The sequence below is a fragment of the Histoplasma capsulatum genome, genomic scaffold, assembly GCF_000149585.1.
Source record: "Histoplasma capsulatum NAm1 scaffold_7 genomic scaffold, whole genome shotgun sequence".
NCBI lineage: Eukaryota > Fungi > Ascomycota > Eurotiomycetes > Onygenales > Ajellomycetaceae > Histoplasma > Histoplasma mississippiense.
The window spans coordinates 1,308,746-1,327,098 of record NW_001813976.1 but is presented as its reverse complement, the minus strand read 5'-3'; the positions used below and the strand labels follow the sequence as shown (position 1 = coordinate 1,327,098).

The following is an 18,353-nucleotide window of genomic DNA, read 5'->3' as shown; positions in this document are numbered from 1 at the left end:
TTCGGGACGGCTGCAGCCGCAGCTGCAGCTGGCTGGTTGCGTCATTTAAGAAGCGCTTGGATTTCCTTTGGCGGAAGATTTGGCGTGTTTGGGTGCTACGGACAACAAGCGGGACGTGGAGGGATCGCTTTCCATCGCACCGTTGCTGATCAGGCTAATGTCAGCCACTGCATCTGGTGAGGAGCCATTGTGCTTCTTCGCATTCCGCTTGGGCTGCGTGAGCCATGGATTGTCGACATCAGCGTCGTCATCCTGAGTTGGGTCGTTGTTGGCTAGAGGAGATCGTTTCTTGAGAGGCTGAGAGCTGCGTGCAGTAGATTTATGCGCACGGTGGTTGCTGTTATTACTGTTCGTAGTAGGATTATTATCCACCCGAATCTCGATTTCGCCATCGGACTCTACTGCGCGGGCCTTGTCATCTGCATCGGAATCTGGCTCCTCAAATTCCTGCCGTTGAGGAGCAGTGACTGCAGGTTCGTTGGTAGTGGCAAGTCGGCCGAACTTCTGGCGGCCCATCTCCATCTCATCATCGGAGTGTAAATCATCCCCGCCATCCATCTCACGACGGAGTTTTTTAATTTCAGCATCGTTCTGAGCCTTCCGCGCAGCCTCCGCATTCCGCATAAATTTCATGGACAGTAACCCTGCATGAGGCCCGGTGATGGGCTCTTCATTCTCATTGCCGTTTTGGTCGAGGTCATTGAGCTTTTTCTTCAGGCGTTGTGCCTCAGCATCGGACCCAAACCCATCTTCAGCTGCATCACTGTCGCTCTCTGACTCCTCGCTTGAGGACCCTAGATACCCTTCCTGTCCCGTAGTGACTCGCTTTCCTTCTATTCTGCTTTGCAATTCCTCCCCCCGCCTTGCTAGATCCGCCATTTCCAGTCGCGCTTCGTCATCCCAGGCCGTCCTTCCAGTTTGTTTAAGGCCTTTAGCCCACTTGCTTTCCCGATGTTTCGCTCCCATTCGAGCTTCCGCTCTCTGCCGGTCGAGTTTTTCGCGGTCTTCCTCATCAACATCAACACCAGCGGCGATAAGAGCTTCCCGCTCTCTAATATCCATCTTTTCCCGCTCCTTGCGATGCACACGGCGGTAAGATTTGCTCTTAATTTTCTTAATCCGCTTGGCTCGAACCTCCTCGCGGAAAAGTAGCTCTCGAGCCTTCCGTAGCTCTGCGCGACGCGCCTGTATTTCTTCCAACGGGAGCTTTTTCGCCTGTAATTCTTCAAATTCCTGAATCCGAGCTTCGCTGGATTTATCCTTCTCGTCCGCTAGGCCGCTCTCTACAAGGATATTCTGGATGGTGCTCTCGAGGTCTGTCAATGGCTTCGAATCAGTAATGGATGACTGCTGGATGGCGTTCGGCTCGGGAAGGGGAAACGAGAGGTGGTCGGCTCTTCGGTTAGCTTTCACCGTTTCAATCCACCGATTAAGGGTCTCTTTGCTCTTCTCATAAGCTGCAGCACGGTCAATACGATCCTGCTGCCGTTTAGCGAGAGGCGCTTGCAGCTTCCCAGGTATTCCAGCTTTGCTCTTCTTCGTTGCGGCAACGGCGTCTAGATGTTTGAGCGAGCCTTTCATGCGCGAGTCGGAAATGGTCGGGATCAGATCGGCAACTGTAAGTTTGCGTGTTGGCATGAGGCCGAATTCCGTAGGTTGGGCGCCGTGAGTGATGGTCTGATGCTTCAGTTTCGATTTGCCGTCGTCGCTTTGTCCGTTTTCCATGGACTTGACGAACTTTTGTAATTTCGACAGGCCACGCTCATTTGAATCATCCTGGTCAGAAAGGGATAGCCCAGAGACATCGCTTGCATCGTCACCGTCAGAGTCATCAGAATCACCCTTTTGGTCCTCACCCTCGCTACCAGTAGTGTCAATATTGTCTTCCTCATCTGTAGTCTTAGATCGAAAAGTCTTCTTCGCCCTCGTAGTGTTCGCTTTAACGTCCGATTCTGTGTCTTCTGCGTTCATATCCCAAGCCGTAGCAAGATCCACCGCTTCTTCCCCAAGATCATCGTCATCCTCCAGCGCTTCGACGTCACCTTTTGATAAGGTTGAAATCATCCCGTATTCCGGTTTCTCAACGTAGATTTTCACTTTTGCCTTTAGCGCTCTCACCAAGCTTTTCGCCCATCGAAATTTCTCCTCATCGCTCTCACCCATAGCTTCATCGCTGTCGATATCACTGTCATCATCGGAATCGACCCGACCCAACAGCCATTCATTCCCCTCTCTATCACTTCCGCGATTGTCGCTCGAGTCGGAGCCTTCATCGTCGTCGCCAGTTCTCCGTCGCTTGGAAGGCGGGTCGTGAGAGTCCCCTTCGCCGTCTAGTCTCGAAGCTCCGCCTCTCTTGCGCTTAGAGCCGTCATCGCCCTCCACCCCCAAGCGGTGTTTTCGAATTCCGGAATTCGAGGGATATTGCTTCTCTGCAACTGTCAAGGCATCCAGGCCGCCCCGCGTATATGGCTTCTTTGTTCCTTTCGGTTTCGAACGTCGGGGCTCTTCTTTGGACCGGAGCTGGTTAGATTTCCTCGCCATGGCTATGTATAATTAATCATATCAATCCCCGCCCAAAAAGATAGAGAGGAAGTACACGAAAAATTAATTTTAATAATGCATAGCAGCACTCTGAAAAGAGAGGGTGATGCAAAATGGAAATTGCAGAATGTGACATGGATTTTATTTGTGCTTTTCGTGTAAATTGGTTTTTTATTTATCGCGCGAGCACAATGCAGTTGCTGATCCTTGCGGGCCCAAAAAAAAAAAAAAAAAGGTTTCTCGGTGTCAAAAGGCCTGTGCGTTTGAGAAGCGAACACAAGGAGAACAACCACCGCCGAAGAACCACAAAACCCCCCAATCTCCGCGCTTCGACAATTGCTTGCAATTTAGAGCTCTGTACTTGGTCACTCTGCCTTTGGATGGGCGTATTACCGCTTCGTCTTGATCATGTTTAAACCCACATCACGCTTGAATGCGCGGCTGCGGTTGACCACCAAGCAGGTCAACGGAGGCTATTACAAGGGTAACCGGACGGGCAACGTGGGATTCTTCGGCAAGAAGAAGGGCACATATTTCATTGACTGGCGAAAAGTGCGCACATATGTGGTTCCAGAGGGACTTGATACCTTTAAGGTCCGTTCTATCATACATAGATACATACATATGTGCGCATTCCTCCCCCCCCCTTCCCCCTCCATCTTCCACCCTCTCCACTCTATTCTCTCTTCTTTTCTCCTTCTGCTCCGTAACGCGCCTTTCGCCTTCTTAATGCGCCCTCATGATGGCTGATTGACTAACTTGTACCCACTCCACGCACCGGCTTTTCCATAACAGCTCACCCCCTTCGTCACAAAACGAATGGAGCCCACAAAAACCCAGTACACGCAAACGATAATGATCGGCGAGAGGGAAGTCGAGGTGCCGCGTGGGATGAATGGGAAAGACTACCTCGATGACTGGTATGCGAATAACGAGTTGGAGTCTGACGAAGTCGAGCGGATACGGAGAGGAGAGGTGATGGCTAGCCAGGAGGACACCGCCGTTTCAAAGGAGCAGCAGCAGCAGCAGCAGCAGCAGCAGCCAGTGCAGACAACGGCCGAGTTGAATGCGGAGCCACGCGCGGACGACGCGGATAAAAGCAAGCACTGAAGTCGCCCGAGCGAGCAGGAGCCATAGAATTCTTCTCGTTTGGCCCCGTACAATCTATCCATGCAGCCGTCTACAAGCGAATCGGTGGCTCCGGGGACATCATGGAGGCACTGGCCCGCTTGATCTGGCCCTTTCTCACAATTGGTATTTGGGGAAGAGGTTCTTCGTTTATTTTCCCTCTTGTACAATATACATTTTATGTTTTGATATATTTTTACCTTTTTTTTTTTTTTTTTTTTATATGTGGTTAGGGGTTTAAGGCGAAAGGCGAAAGGGTCTTTCGATGATATCTCGAGATTTCAGCAAGGAATCACCCGTGCAAGTCGCGTTGGTGCTGGTGGTGCACCATTTTCCCTTCCCTGTACACTAATAAGGTAGCATATCAAAGATAGAAAATGAGATAGATTGATAGCTTCGGGCTTCATAGAACATTCTGATACCATAATCACTGAAAAGATTACCAAAACATCGTTTCTTACAAATGTATAAATAGATAAATAAATAAACGAATGATGAGAGTCAAGGTGTTCGGTGCCAGCGATTAACATCCTTGGTTCCAGCCGATGACGATGTCGCAATGTTTCCGCGCAACAACACGGAAACACCTTCATCCAACCTCCAAGCTTCTCGAAAGTGCTGCACCCTCATCGCGAGACAACGCTACCCTGGACATCCCTTCTTTGATAGCATCAGCATGTCCAGGTAGAATCCCGCCACTTTGAAGAATGGACCATTTTGCTGCACCTGCCTGTGCTCCCCCCCGCCACTGCTGAGCCATTTTATTTAACATTCCGCTTTACAACAACCATGTTCCAGTCATTTACTGGAAAGGCTCGCAGACCGCGACAAGTCAACCTCTCAAACCGACCAACGAACCCTGTGTCCGCATACTCTTCGGGACGTCATGGTCAAGCCGGTCAGGGCACACAAGCAACCATTGCCCTCGCTCAGCAGGAACGCCGCCAACGACAACTAGACCGGGAGCGCTTGCAGGCAACCTACATTCTACAACGCACATGGAGGGGATACAAGGCCCGGAAAGCCGCAAAGGACTCTTGGAGAACAGAGTGGGATAATGTGGAACGCAATAGAGGGCCAGATGCGAGACCAGGTTCCGATGGAGACGCGCTGGTGTGGATGGGTTTGCCGAAGCCCTATACGGACCCTACGGATTGTTTATCTCAGCTGAGGAAGCTGTTGTGTTTCATTTGGATTAAGGACCGGGATGACTGGGCACGGCTATCATATTTTGCAAAGTCTTTCCAAATGACTTTGGAAGAGGCTCCTGTCCTGCAACCTGATGGAGAATGGCCGCCCACCCTTCGCCGCCTTGGAGTGGTTACTCTCCAGTTCCTTGCGACAACTCCCTCGTCGGTGCCGTCTGTGTCGTTGGTTAATGATTTCCTCCAGCTTATAACGTTTCTTTCTACTTTGTTACCAACACAGATGACTCGATTAGCTGAACGGTACTATTCTGCTTTAGCGGCCATAACTTTAAACCTCCAGACGTCGCTGAATACTAGTCAAACCAGAGGCATGGTCGTTAGAACTGTGCTCGCCCTTCTTCAGCCTATCACATCGGAAACTCTCGATGCCTACGGGTGGTTCGGACGAGTCTTTTTAGCCATCCCGTCTCTTGACAGCCACCTTGGATGGCTAGATGACCTAGCCGCGGGAGTAAACTATAAACTTCTGGCCTCCGCGATAGATTCACATATCCTGCCACATGCAAATTCTTTTTCCGAGCCAATAGACGTCGACAGACGATTGTGGCTGCTCTCCTATTTTATCTACTTCCATCGACACGCACAAGGTGATGGTGTAGTCAAGCAAGCCCCTGAGACTTTGTTTGTCAAGGCCGTTTCGGGACTGCTAAGCCCTATAGCTGGTGAAGTATCTCGTCGTCTTGGTGGCGAGGAAAAGACCCAGACTGAGCTATTTCCCCCCTTTGTTCGAAGTCAACTCTACACACTACTCGACCAGCACAGCATTACACACCTTCTGAGCCACGCAGCACCAAATCGACTTCCGATTGTCAATAGTAACAGTTCTCAGTTACACCTACAAGCATCAAAAGATGTAAAGGCCCTAGCGGCCTATGCACTGACACTCTTAAGGGTTTTCCCGAAGCGAGGTGATGAAATACGCATGTGGCTTTACTTGGGTTCTGCTATGGAAACAGGAACAGGTGGAGATTCCACTTCTGGTCGGCTACCTGCCATCAAGTACTTTTGGAACGCATCTAAATCAACAAGGGTATTTCTAAATATAGCACAAAACTCGCTCGATGTCCTTGCAATGCTTCAGACAGGTTCTGCACTTAGCTCCCAGGGCGGTTCAATCGCCGAACAGAGTAGCGACCGAGAACAAGAATGGACAGTTATTCTGCTGTTTCTTGAGCTTTATACCTTTCTCCTGAAAGTTTTGGACGACGAGGAATTCTTTTCTGCCACTCCTTCGCTAGGCAAACCTTCAAAATCCAATGCTTCCTGGACACAAGAGAGCGCACTACCGCTAGACGATGTTAGGAATCTAACCCTTTTCTTGAAGAACTTGGCGTTCACACTATATTGGAACTCAGCGGATTTGACCTCTACAAATATAGATCCTTCAGACACCGACGGCATTCGAAATTACTTTAGCATCCGTTCTCCGCCGCTGGAGCCGGTTCACTCAAACCTGAAATCTAAGAGGAGTACTTTAGTAAGCGTTACCGGGATACCTCTAGATTATTTTAAAGGGCTGGTTACAGGTTTGTTACGCATGGTGCACGAGAGAGAGTAAGTTTGCGCCAGTGTTAATCTGTGAATAATTGCATGTCGTTTACTAAATTGCTGTCTAGTTCAAGACGGAAATTTTTGCCTGATGGCCATTGGCTTATGGTTGACCGTTTTGACATGGAAGGGTTCATTCCCGCGGTCGTCGCTGAGGAAGAAAATAGACATCAGCTCCAAGATTACGACGAGGACGATGATGACAACGATGATGAGACACTCAATGAAACAATGGAAGATGATTATGATCATTTCCCGGTGTTAGTAGGAACTGGGAGGGCTCACCACCTTCGCCGGATCGAGGAGCTTAGAAAACGACAACAACAAGTTGCAAGGAGGAAAGAGCTCGAGGCTGTTGCTCCACGACTAGAAATTTTGAGGAACATACCATTCTTCATACCGTTCGCTACCCGTGTTCAGATATTCCGGGAGTTCATCTTCAGAGATCAAGTTCAAAGGAGACGGGGCTTTATTGACCCTGACTCCTGGCGCTTGTCCATTGCTCATAGCTTGATGGGATTGAGCAATGATGGTATGTCCAGGGGAAATGATATCTTGAGCAAGCATCATGCGAACATAAGACGAGAATCCTTGTTCCAGGACGCGTTCGATAAGTTCTATGAGCTAGGTGATGGCTTGAAGGAACCGATACAAATTTCGTTTATCGACAAATTCGGCACTCCCGAAGCAGGAATCGATGGTGGCGGGGTCACAAAGGAATTTCTGACGAGCGTTATTAGTGACGCTTTCAACCCTTCGGGGCCCTCCAGCCTTTTTATCGAAAACGATCAGCACCTGCTGTACCCGAACCCTACACTCATAGAGCAGCGAAAGGCTCAGCTCCGACGGCAAGGAGTCCCCGAAAGAAGCCCCACCATGAACGCAGAGGTTAAGGAAATATTGAAACGGTATGAGTTTCTAGGCCGTATCATCGGAAAATGTCTATACGAGGGAATTTTAGTGGATGTCAGCTTCGCGGGGTTCTTTCTTTTAAAATGGGCCTTGACTGGGGGGACGAGTTCGGCGCGGAAAGAGTCTTCTTATCGTGCCAATCTCAATGAAGTACGGGATCTCGACGAGGGCCTGTATCAAGGCCTGGTAAGTCGCTTTTTGTTTCATTAATTACCGTCAATTAAGCCATCCCCTCCCCACTTTTCTTTTTGAAATGGTCCATTTATTCGCTAACCACCCTCCTTCCCCTTCTACAGCTCCAACTGAAAAACTACCCAGGAGATGTCGAAGACTTCGCTCTAAATTTCACCGTAACAGATACCATAGCCGTCCCCATCGAAAAACCAGACGGCACGCTTGAGACAATCACAGAAAACATAACCAAAGATCTCAAACCGCACGGCTCCGAGATCCCTGTGACGAACCAAAACCGACTCGTCTATATCTCCTACATCGCTCGCCACCGCCTCCAAGCACAGCCCTATCTACAAACCAACGCCTTCCTCCAGGGCCTCGGCACCATCATCCAACCCTCCTGGCTATCTATGTTCAACCAGTCCGAGCTCCAAACCCTCGTCGGCGGAGACACGGGTGAGATTGACGTAGCCGACCTACGGCGGAACACCGTCTACAGCGGCAGCTACGTGATTGGCGACGATAACCAGGAACATCCCACGATCAAGCTATTCTGGGAGGTGCTGCAGACGATGACGAATGCGGACCGGCAGAAGTTATTGAAATTCGTGACGTCGACGCCTCGAGCGCCGCTGCTGGGTTTCAGCCATTTGAATCCGCGGTTTAGCATACGCGATTCGAGTGCAGATGAGGAGCGGTTGCCTAGCACAAGCACGTGTGCGAATTTACTGAAACTACCCCGGTATACACGCCTCGACACGTTGAGGGAGAAACTGATGTATGCGATTAATGCAGGGGCAGGGTTTGATTTGAGTTGAGTTCAGTTTAGATGAAATGGGACTTGGGCCTTTTCTCTCTTTCTTCTTTTTCTTTCTTCTTTCTCCCTCTTCCCCTGTCTCATGGCACATTGAAGTTGGGCTTTTATTTTACTTTATTTTTTCAAGCTCCCTCCCTCTAATGGAATGCCCAGACGACAGGCTGGCAATAAAGACTAATGGCAAGGCCTGACAAATAAATACTTGTGAGGTTAATGTCGTTAAGCAAACATTGTTCTCTGATATCACAACTGGGAGACTGGCAATTTTCTTCTTTATTTTTTATTGAACTTTTTATCATAATGATCATATTTTCCACAGAGTGGGGCATGGCTTGCCAGCGTTATGCTCATTTTTGTTTAATATTCTAGCTAGCGTTTCCTTCTCTTTCCAAACAAACAAAGATATCGCCAATGGCTGCTTGTTGCTTGTTCTAATGGTCATTCTCACATTCTCAGATTTTCTGTTGGTAGTCAAGTGCAAGAATAGTATGGAAACTGTGTACGGTCTACTTAGTTTGTGATGGAAATCCAAACCACGGTAACCCGAACAAGGTGTTAAATTGGGCCTGAAGTAGCTGCGAAAATATTTCCCGACTGGGACTAGCTTCAACGCGCCGAATCTGATTTTTTCATTTTGGCCAAACTCCAAATTTTATTCTTTTTTCCTTTTCCCCCTTCACAAACCCCAAAATCGAAAAAAAAATAAATAAATAAATAAATCAGACCCAAAGGAGAAAAAAAGAAGAAAAAAAAACTGTAAAAAAAAAGAAAAAGGTCAAAAAAGGTCTTGCGGTTTGCTTGTGTGGTCTTTTCTTTTGTCACAGCAACAGCAACCTCGTCTTCTATCTTCAACCTCCTCATCCATCTATTTTCTCAATCTATCTCCTTTCTTTCCTTATCTCGTCGACGGTCTTGGTCTTCTGGACACTGCCACTACGACATTCCAGTGCCTCATCTCCATCCAACATCAGAGTCAGTAACCTCTCTCTCTGGTCAGCCACTGTGCCTCCATCCGATATTCTCTCCTTCGCTCTGCCCCCTTCCCCCAGTCGAAAATACTCGTAACGTGCCAAAAAAAATTTGAAAATTCCACCTCCCCTTGAAAGAAATCCTCTCGTGAAGGATCTATCTCGTGAGTCCATATTGCTCCAGCTTGCCTGACGGTGCTGCGATCTCCCGGACTTTGCTTCTATCTTTTCATTCACCATCTCCACAACGACAGGCATCACTATCAGCGCCAGGACCCTTCTACTAACAAAATGTCTCCGTTTGGCAGATCACCCTGTTGATATCCCTTTTAGCTCCTTTGAGTATCACTCCCATTTATATATCCAGTGTAGGTCGTTGTCGTCTTTTGTCGCCCTTTCTCTGAGCCTGCCAAAATTTCCCGCAGAAACACATCCTCATCCCGCCTTCCTGATTTCGCCAAAGAAAATCCATATCTACATGCTTTGTTTCTGTGGTCTGGTTAAGCTCTACTCACCATCTTACTCGTCTTCTTGCCCCCAGATATTCGAAGAAAATAAGAACTACATTCTCAATCGCCAAAATGTCTGCTGCTGAAGTATCGTCCGTCGCCGCCCCAGAGACCAACCCCGTGGAATCCTCGACGAATGGCACCACCGTCAACACAAACTTTGCAAATGATGCTGCCGGAGATGGCAGCGAGACCCCCAATTCTGCTGGTCCCAGCACCACCCAACCACATTCTGCCTCCCTCTACGTCGGAGAATTAGACCCCTCCGTCACCGAAGCCATGCTTTTCGAACTTTTCTCCTCCATCGGCCAAGTCGCTTCCATCCGTGTGTGCCGCGATGCTGTCACCAGACGTTCTCTCGGTTATGCTTATGTCAACTACAACAACACTGCTGATGGCGAACGTGCTCTCGAAGACCTCAACTACACCCTCATCAAAGGCAAACCTTGCCGGATTATGTGGTCCCAGCGTGATCCTGCCCTGCGCAAAACCGGTCAGGGCAATGTCTTCATCAAGAACCTGGATACCGCTATCGACAACAAAGCCCTTCACGACACCTTCGCCGCTTTCGGTAACATTCTCAGTTGCAAAGTCGCCCAGGACGAGTTCGGTAATTCTAAGGGCTATGGCTTTGTCCATTACGAAACCGCGGAAGCCGCCACCAACGCCATCAAACACGTCAACGGTATGTTGCTGAACGAGAAGAAGGTATTCGTCGGCCATCATATTGCCAAGAAAGATCGCCAGAGCAAATTTGAGGAGATGAAGGCCAATTTCACCAACGTATACGTGAAGAACTTGGATACTGAGGTCTCCAATGAGGAGTTCCGGGAGCTGTTTGAAAAATATGGCGAAATTACCTCCGCATCTATTAGCCGCGACGGGGAGACTGGGAAAAGCAGAGGGTTCGGTTTCTTCTACTTCCTCAAGCATGAGAGTGCTGCTGCCGCTGTTGAAGAATTAAACGACAAGGAATACAAGGGTCAGAAACTTTACGTCGGCCGCGCACAGAAGAAGCACGAGCGGGAGGAGGAGTTGCGCAAACAGCATGAGGCTGCCCGCGTCGAAAAGGCGTCCAAATACCAAGGTGTTAATCTCTACGTCAAGAACTTGACCGATGACATCGATGATGAGAAACTGCGGGACCTCTTCATCAGCTTTGGAAACATTACCTCTGCTCGAGTTATGCGTGACACTGCTGGGGATCCCGGTTCTGAATCTGAGAAGGAAAAAGAGAGCGCCAATAAGGAAAACGTGAAAGATGAGGCTAAGAAGGAGTCTGGTGAGGAGGACTCCGCTGACAAGAGCGACAAAGTTGAGAAATCCGACAGCAAAAATGCTACTGAAAAGAAACTTGGGAAAAGTAAGGGCTTTGGTTTCGTCTGCTTCAGCAATCCTGATGAAGCTTCTAAGGCCGTCACGGAAATGAACCAGCGCATGGTCAATGGCAAACCTCTCTACGTCGCACTAGCTCAGCGGAAAGATGTCCGCAAAAGCCAGGTACGTGCTTCAAGTCTATTCTTTTCTCTTGCATACTTTCTATTGTCAACTTGCTAACACGTACCACGTGCAAAGCTTGAGGCAAGCATTCAAGCTCGTAATACTATCCGACAACAGCAGGTTGCTGCTGCTGCAGGAATGTCCCAGCCAGTAAGTTAGGAAAATTTTCATACCACCATCTGTGCGAGTTCCTGTGTATTCTGATTGTTCTTAACAGTTCATGCAGCCCGCTGTCTACTACCCACCGGGCCAGCAAGGATTCATCCCCGCCAACGCTGCACAACGCGGTGGTATGGCTTTTGGTCAACAACCTGGAATGGTTATACCTGGCATACCAGGTGGCCGACCTGGTCAATTCGCCGCAGGGTTCCCGGGACAGCAAGGTGGTCGCGGGATTAACCCCAACCAACAACTCCCACCAAATGCCTTTGGCCTAGGTGCCCAGGGCCTTCCCATTGGTGCGCTCCAAGGTCCTGGTGGGATGCCAAACGGTCTCAGCTACCCACAAGCTATTGCCCAAGTTCAAGCATCATTCGGGCGAGGTGGTGGCGGCCGCGGCCAGGTTCCTGGCATACAGGGTATGCCTCCAAATTTGGCTAATGTACCAGGCATGCGGGCTGGCGGCCAAGGTTTCGCACAAGGCCGTGGCATTCCACCCCAACAAGGCGGTATGGTCCGTTCCGGACAAGCTGGTCGTGGAAACCGGACCAGGACAAGCAATACCCCCCCGTGATGAGTCCGTCGGTGGTCCTACCCTCAATCTCCAGGCTTTTGAGTGCAGCGCCACCCCGCCCAACAAAAACAAATGCTTTGGTGAAGCTATCTACCCCTAAGATCCTAAGCCCAACAACCAGAGTTTGGCTGGGCAAGATCACTGGTATGCTTTTTGGAAATGGACAAATGCAGAACTACTTAGTTTGTAAGTTTCTCCCTCACCGCGACCCGACAATTGCTTCGTTGTTGTCGTTTGATCAGTGTGCTAATGCTGTCGCTGCTCTACAATAGGGTCGATGATGACGCTGCACTCCGCGCCAAGGTCGACGAGGCTATAAATGTTTATGATGAATATATGAAGAGCAAGGGTGGTGAAGGTGAAGCTGCGGACGCAGCCAAACAGTCGAAGGAAGCCGGCAAAGACAGCAAGTCAGAAGAGGCCAAATCCTAATCTTCAACTCCTGCGGGGCTTTCTGGTTCTGGGTTTTTTTTTTTTTTTTTTTTAACGTTTCTTTCCCTTTCTTGATGGTCCGTTTCAATTGGGAGGGACGGGATGGTTAAAGCAGGTGTTAGCGAAACAAAAAGCAGCCCATTCTATGGTTTTTTTTTATGTATTTGTTACACGCTATTTAAAAGAACCCCCCCACGGTCCCCCTGAGTGGTTTGTTTTTGTTTCATTTTTCACCTCTGTTGGAATTTTCCCTTTTACGTGATTTATGAGTAACTTTTCTTTCATTATGTTATGATTTTTCTTATCTTATTATTATTATTCTTCTTTTACTTCCTTCCAATTTTTTTCTTTTTTTCTTTTATCCCTTCTCTAGATGGTATGGTATGTACGTTCTGTCCTCAATTTGTTGTATTGGTCCTTCTGCTTCTTTTTACATTTCTCAGTGTCCCTTGTTGTGTCTATTTTTTGTGTACGTGCCAATTCCCTCTCCTCCCTCCTCACATACGCTACGACGGCGTGTCATCATCTTCTTATCCTCCCCCAACATCAGCTCCATCCATCCGTCCATCCGCATTTTCTTTAAGGCTGCAGTTCCACCCATCACCTCGCCTTCTTCTATATTGCCGCTTTATAAGAGTAACAAACAGCACATGGAGATTCGGGAGTGGAGTGGCTTGGAAGTTGCTTAACATTATTCTTTTATATCTTTTACTTCGTTCCTCTTCCTTCACGAACCCCCAATTTATTTCCGTGTGCTAATTAATTACGGAAAAGAAGAAAGAAAGAAAGAAGGCGGCAATGAAGAAGGGGAGGAGAAGCAATGAGAGATTATAAGTATTGTTCTTTATTTGTTATCAACGCTGTTTATGACTTTCATAAGTCCCTTTCCACACCTGAGATTTGGGAGTTGAGTGTATTCCCGTCTTTGAGAAAGGCAAGATGGTCGGCTGAGCAGACAGCAAGCAAGTTATTCCTGTTCTTTTCTCTTTACTTATTTATTTATCTTTTCTTATCTCCCATAAAAGACAAGGAAAAGTTGATGTTGATATGCCTTATGGGTTCCCCCGTGCTGTAGTCTACCTTGATACGCTTAGTTCCCATCGCGGTGCATGTTGGTTTGTTGTGTGCTCTACTACATACTTATATGTGTATGGTGTTTGATGCAGGTTACACGTCGGCTGACCCCTCGGGTGACTCACCTGACCTACACTAGTGGAGGTCATCAGACGCAAATAATTTCTTGGCACAAAAAGAGTCAGTTGAGAATAAAACAAAATTGAACTTTTATCTTCTCATATATTTTTCAATACATATAGCAAAAATGAATATCAATTCTTTCTCATATGATAGTGATTTATTAGATTTGAATGTAAATTAAAATGATCAATTTAAGAAATAAATAAAAGTTTTGAATGAAAATGTAATATGTAAAATTAATTATTTACTATTGTTTGATTACTGACTGATTAATAAGTCATAAAATAAATCAATTATTTTAACAGATTGCTGAAGTACAAACACATTTTCAATATAAAAAATAAATATAACAAATGTATATCGATTACTATTCTAAATACAGATTATGAATTGATTAAAAAAAGAAAGAAAAAAGAAATCAAAAAAAAAAGATTGTATAAAGAGGATTTTTATAAAGAAAAAATCAGAGCAGAAGAATATCAAAAACTGCTTCACAGTGAAGCACAGAATGAAAGAATATTGAAAGTTATATAAAAAAATTGTTAAAACTATATGAGTGTGAAGTATGAAGCAGAAGAAGTTATATAGAAAAATCATTAAAAATTATACAAATGTGAAATACAATAACAGAAATGAATAAATGCAGAAGAGGAGTTGATTGTGTAAGTTAATTATTAACAAATGCTAACTCATTATATTATCCCCTCTTATCAGAGTGAGTGATGACTCATAAACATTGAGAGTAGTGGTGTCCTTCATGACAGATGCAGATTCCTAGGTCAGATGATTGTATTCTATTCATTTGAGAAAGTATTTGCAATGATGATGGTTGGTTCTATCATCAAGAATTGCTTCAATCTCTCATTCAAGTTCATTATCTTTTTTTATAATAACAAATGACTGTCAGTTGAAGGTTCTCTGTGAAAGTATTTGCAATGATGATGGTTGGTTCTATCATCAAGAATTGCTTCAATCTCTCATTCAAGTTCATTATCTTCTTTTATAAGAACAAATGACTGTCAGTTGAAGGTTCTCTGTGAAGAAAATGAATTCTCAGTCACAGATTGAAACAGATTTGTATGAAAAACATCATAAATATCAAATAGAATGTTGAATCAATAATTATGTGTGCTCAGCATCTCTGTCACAATATATTTAATGTGATGATAATTTAATGTATATGAGAAGTGATTTGTTCTTATGTTTTTGAGATTTAATTAGATTTTATTTTTTATATAATATCAAATTGTAGAACTTTTTCTGATGTTTATTTAATTTTCATAATTTTATTAAATGCTGATCATAAAAGCTTCTACTCATTTATGAACTTTTTTAAACTTGTTTATAATATTCTCTGTCATTTGTATGAAACTGCAGATGTATGTGATTTCTCAGAGATTTTTAGAAAAGTTTAAAACTTCTAAATTGTATTTATGCAGAAGAAAGAATGAGTTTATATTTATTATAATAAAATTTCCATTGTTAATTACAATTTCAGTATGTGATAATAAATGGCTTCAGTTGTTTTGTGTATAATTGTAAAATTTATAGAAAATATTCTTCATTATTTATATCATTCTCTCTGTGACTCCATTGATTTTTAAATGATACACTGTTGACAATTTTTGTTCAATTCTTAGCAGCTGGTATATGCAGGTTCAGAGTGCACTGATCAATTGACTGCTTTTATTTAATATAATGAATAAAGACAGACTGTGTATATGATAGAACAGACTTCAGATAAAAGTATTCATAATTATTTCAACATTCATTTTTTATCACAGAGCTGCAGTATTACATCTTTGTTGAATCAATTGACAATGATTAGAATGTTCATAGAACCTCCACTTTCAGATAGAGAAATTGCAAAATCAATTGCTATATCATATCAAATTCATTTAAAAATAGACAGAGGTTTCAATATTTCTTTTCATCATTCATATCATGCTGTTACTAAGCCACAGTGATTGCAATTGCATACAAATCAATGTATATTTTTTAATATATTCAGTCACTAGAAGTTTCAAATTACAATGCTATATATGATTTTATAATCTAAATATTCAATCATTGATGAGTCATGAATCTTCTACGTGATTCATGTTCATAAAGATTCTGAATCAGAGATCCACCATCTATCTCAGAAGTGTAAATATTCATCATCATCAATCAAACATACTGAGATGTCTGTTCTTGAATATACATTTACAGAGAATTGAAATACTCTGCTTTGTACAGCTTCAACAGCTTGTTATCTGAGTTCATCTGCCTCTACTGCTTGTTTTCATTGCTTTTCAAATGAGAGGTATTGAGTATGAAATTGATTAATATGTATACAGAGTTTATCTGATTATGTGGAACTTTCTATAACTGCAGAGTTGATTAACTGATGCTCTTGATATTTTCATCTGTCATTCAGATCATCAAATGATATATTTTATTCTTGACAGAACAAAGCATTTATAAGAGTGTTTTCTGCTTCTGATTGATAACAAATTATGAATAAAAATCAGCTGAGAAATAATGATCAGTGTATAGCCTTGCAGTAAATTTATGAGTGATTGTGAAGTATTTTAAATTCTTGTGATCAGTGATGATTTCAAACTTTTCAATATTCATAAGCTCTGACTTTCATTTTTCTAAGCATTATATGAAAAATCAAGAGTTTCTTATCATAGATTTCATAGTTACATTCAGTGGGAGATATTTTCTTTAAAGTGAATGTATAAGATTGTAAAATGCTCTCATTATCATATTGTATTAATGCTTTCTCAACCACATAATCAGAGGAATCTATTTTGAGAATTGTATGCTTATTCAGATTGAATAATTGCAGCATCAGAATGTTTATAAACATGCATTTCAGCTTTTCAAATGCTGCATCTGCTTTGTCAGTTCATTGAAATATAGTGTCCTTTTAGATCAGATTCATCAGTAATTGTACAATATTAAAAAAATTCTTGATAAATCTTTAATAAAAGTTGACAAACTCTAGAAAGCTTCTAATCTCTTTTACTGAGACTGATGTCTCTCAGTTGAGAATTGTTTCCACCTTCTTAGAATCTATATATACACCTCTTTCAGCTTCAATAATGAACCTCAGATAAATTGTAGATTTAATTTCAAAATTACATTTATCAATGTTCATCTGTAATTCAGCTTTGTGTAAGTGAGTAAGCATTTATTGTATATGCTTGCAATGCTCAGTGAGCGACCCATCTGTGAAAATTAGAATATCATCCATATATACTGATGCAATCTCATCTAGCATGTCTCATAAGACTCAATTGATATATTTCTGAAATATATTTGAGATATTTACCAATTCAAAAGAGGTCACTGTTCATTCAAATAAATCATAATCTATGATCACCTTCATTGTTTCTTATCTTGTAGAAGGCTGTTGATATATCAAGCTTTGTAAATCATTTTGCATTTTCTATTCATTCAAGTGTTTTATTGATGAGTGGGAGAAAGTATCAGTCCTTTCATGTGATCCGATTGAATTTTCAATAATTTACATAGAATCATAAACCTTTTTCAAATTTCTTTACAAACAACACGACTGCTGCAGCAGAGAAGTTGTTAATTCAAATGATGTTTTTATTTAATAATTCATTAAATGTTTTTCATAAAATAAGAAGCTCATTGTATGACATGCTGTAGAGAAAGTTTCATAATACTTATGAATCTTTATCATCTTTTTTAATGAGCTTAATTGTATGATTTATATCATATTCTCAGTGAGAGGGAAGCTTTCCAGCTGCTTTTTCATTGAACACACCTGTGAAATTTTTATATGATTCAGAGATATGGCGTACGCCGTTCAATTGGTAGGATAATTCATGTCTGAGTTTCTCTAATCTAGAAGGGTGGGCGAACGCCTCTATATATATACGTAGTCATCCCGTCAGCGATCCAATCCAGAGGAAGGAGCGATCGCAGCATACGGGAAGAATAGGAGGAATAATAATGCAGGGGCGGAAGGAGCAGGGCGGAAGGGAGACTAGGGGCGGAACGCCACAAAAGAGTTCTTTATGAGATTTTTTAAAATTTTTAAACTCTAATTTTTCTAACATTTTCTTGATATCTGTCATACTGACAATTAACATTTGAACATTCTTCTTCTTGTATGTTTAATGAGTTTATAGTTTGAATGCTTTCACTGGTATCTGAATGAGATCAGTGGTTCTGTCAATATTCTTTTCATAAATGCAGTCGTCTTTTGAAAAGATTAGATAATGATTGTATGTGTTTATCAAGGTTTCAAATTCTGTAAATCATGACAGACTAAGCATTAAATTGGATTCAAGATCTTGCATTTTATATACATAAACATTCTTTTTCTCATATTCTTCTACATCAATATTGAAATTTATCATATTGTAAAAGGTGGATCCTCTGAAGTCATTGAATCCACTGAGCTTACACAGTTCAGAAAAGAGAATACAATGAAGTTTATACTTTTTAATCAATTGAGTGTTTATAAAAGTGTAGTGAAGAAAACCACTGTCTATCATTGCTTGTATATTGATTAGATTATTTACAATGAAGAGATCATAATTGCATTTACTTATATTTTTTATGCAAACCTTCAGCTTGCTTCTTGCTTCTTAAACTCTCATTTCATAATTTTTAAGGATAGAGCTTTTCATTTCTCTGTCCTTGCTCATTCATAAATGGAAT

At 43.4% G+C, this 18,353-nt stretch overlaps 4 protein-coding genes across 4 annotated transcripts in view; 3 read left to right on the top strand and 1 right to left on the bottom strand.

Annotated features, from left to right (window-relative positions):
• The window catches only part of HCAG_06029 (predicted protein), a gene marked incomplete at both ends in the record, with an annotated part of 3,397 nt that extends 856 nt beyond the window's left edge, over positions 1 to 2,541 (bottom strand). The window contains 2 exons of the mRNA XM_001538374.1: positions 9 to 28; positions 141 to 2,541. Of these exons, the coding sequence (XP_001538424.1) occupies positions 9 to 28; positions 141 to 2,541 (2,421 nt within the window). The remainder of the gene's footprint in view (positions 1 to 8; positions 29 to 140) is intronic.
• Positions 2,542 to 2,949: 408 nt separating this feature from the next.
• On the top strand, positions 2,950 to 3,651 carry HCAG_06028 (MRP-L27 domain-containing protein; the record flags this gene model as incomplete). The annotated part of the gene is made up of 2 exons (XM_001538373.1): positions 2,950 to 3,135; positions 3,337 to 3,651. The coding sequence occupies 2 exons, from the start codon at positions 2,950 to 2,952 to the stop codon at positions 3,649 to 3,651; spliced, it is 501 nt and encodes a 166-aa protein (XP_001538423.1).
• Positions 3,652 to 4,458: 807 nt separating this feature from the next.
• HCAG_06027 (predicted protein) lies at positions 4,459 to 8,329 on the top strand (the record flags this gene model as incomplete). Its single annotated transcript, XM_001538372.1, has 5 exons — positions 4,459 to 6,431; positions 6,494 to 6,689; positions 6,846 to 6,957; positions 7,012 to 7,523; positions 7,634 to 8,329. The coding sequence occupies 5 exons, from the start codon at positions 4,459 to 4,461 to the stop codon at positions 8,327 to 8,329; spliced, it is 3,489 nt and encodes a 1,162-aa protein (XP_001538422.1).
• Positions 8,330 to 9,877: 1,548 nt separating this feature from the next.
• HCAG_06026 (polyadenylate-binding protein) lies at positions 9,878 to 12,470 on the top strand (the record flags this gene model as incomplete). Its single annotated transcript, XM_001538371.1, has 5 exons — positions 9,878 to 11,305; positions 11,381 to 11,455; positions 11,523 to 11,973; positions 12,140 to 12,224; positions 12,311 to 12,470. The coding sequence occupies 5 exons, from the start codon at positions 9,878 to 9,880 to the stop codon at positions 12,468 to 12,470; spliced, it is 2,199 nt and encodes a 732-aa protein (XP_001538421.1).
• Positions 12,471 to 18,353: the final 5,883 nt, after the last annotated feature.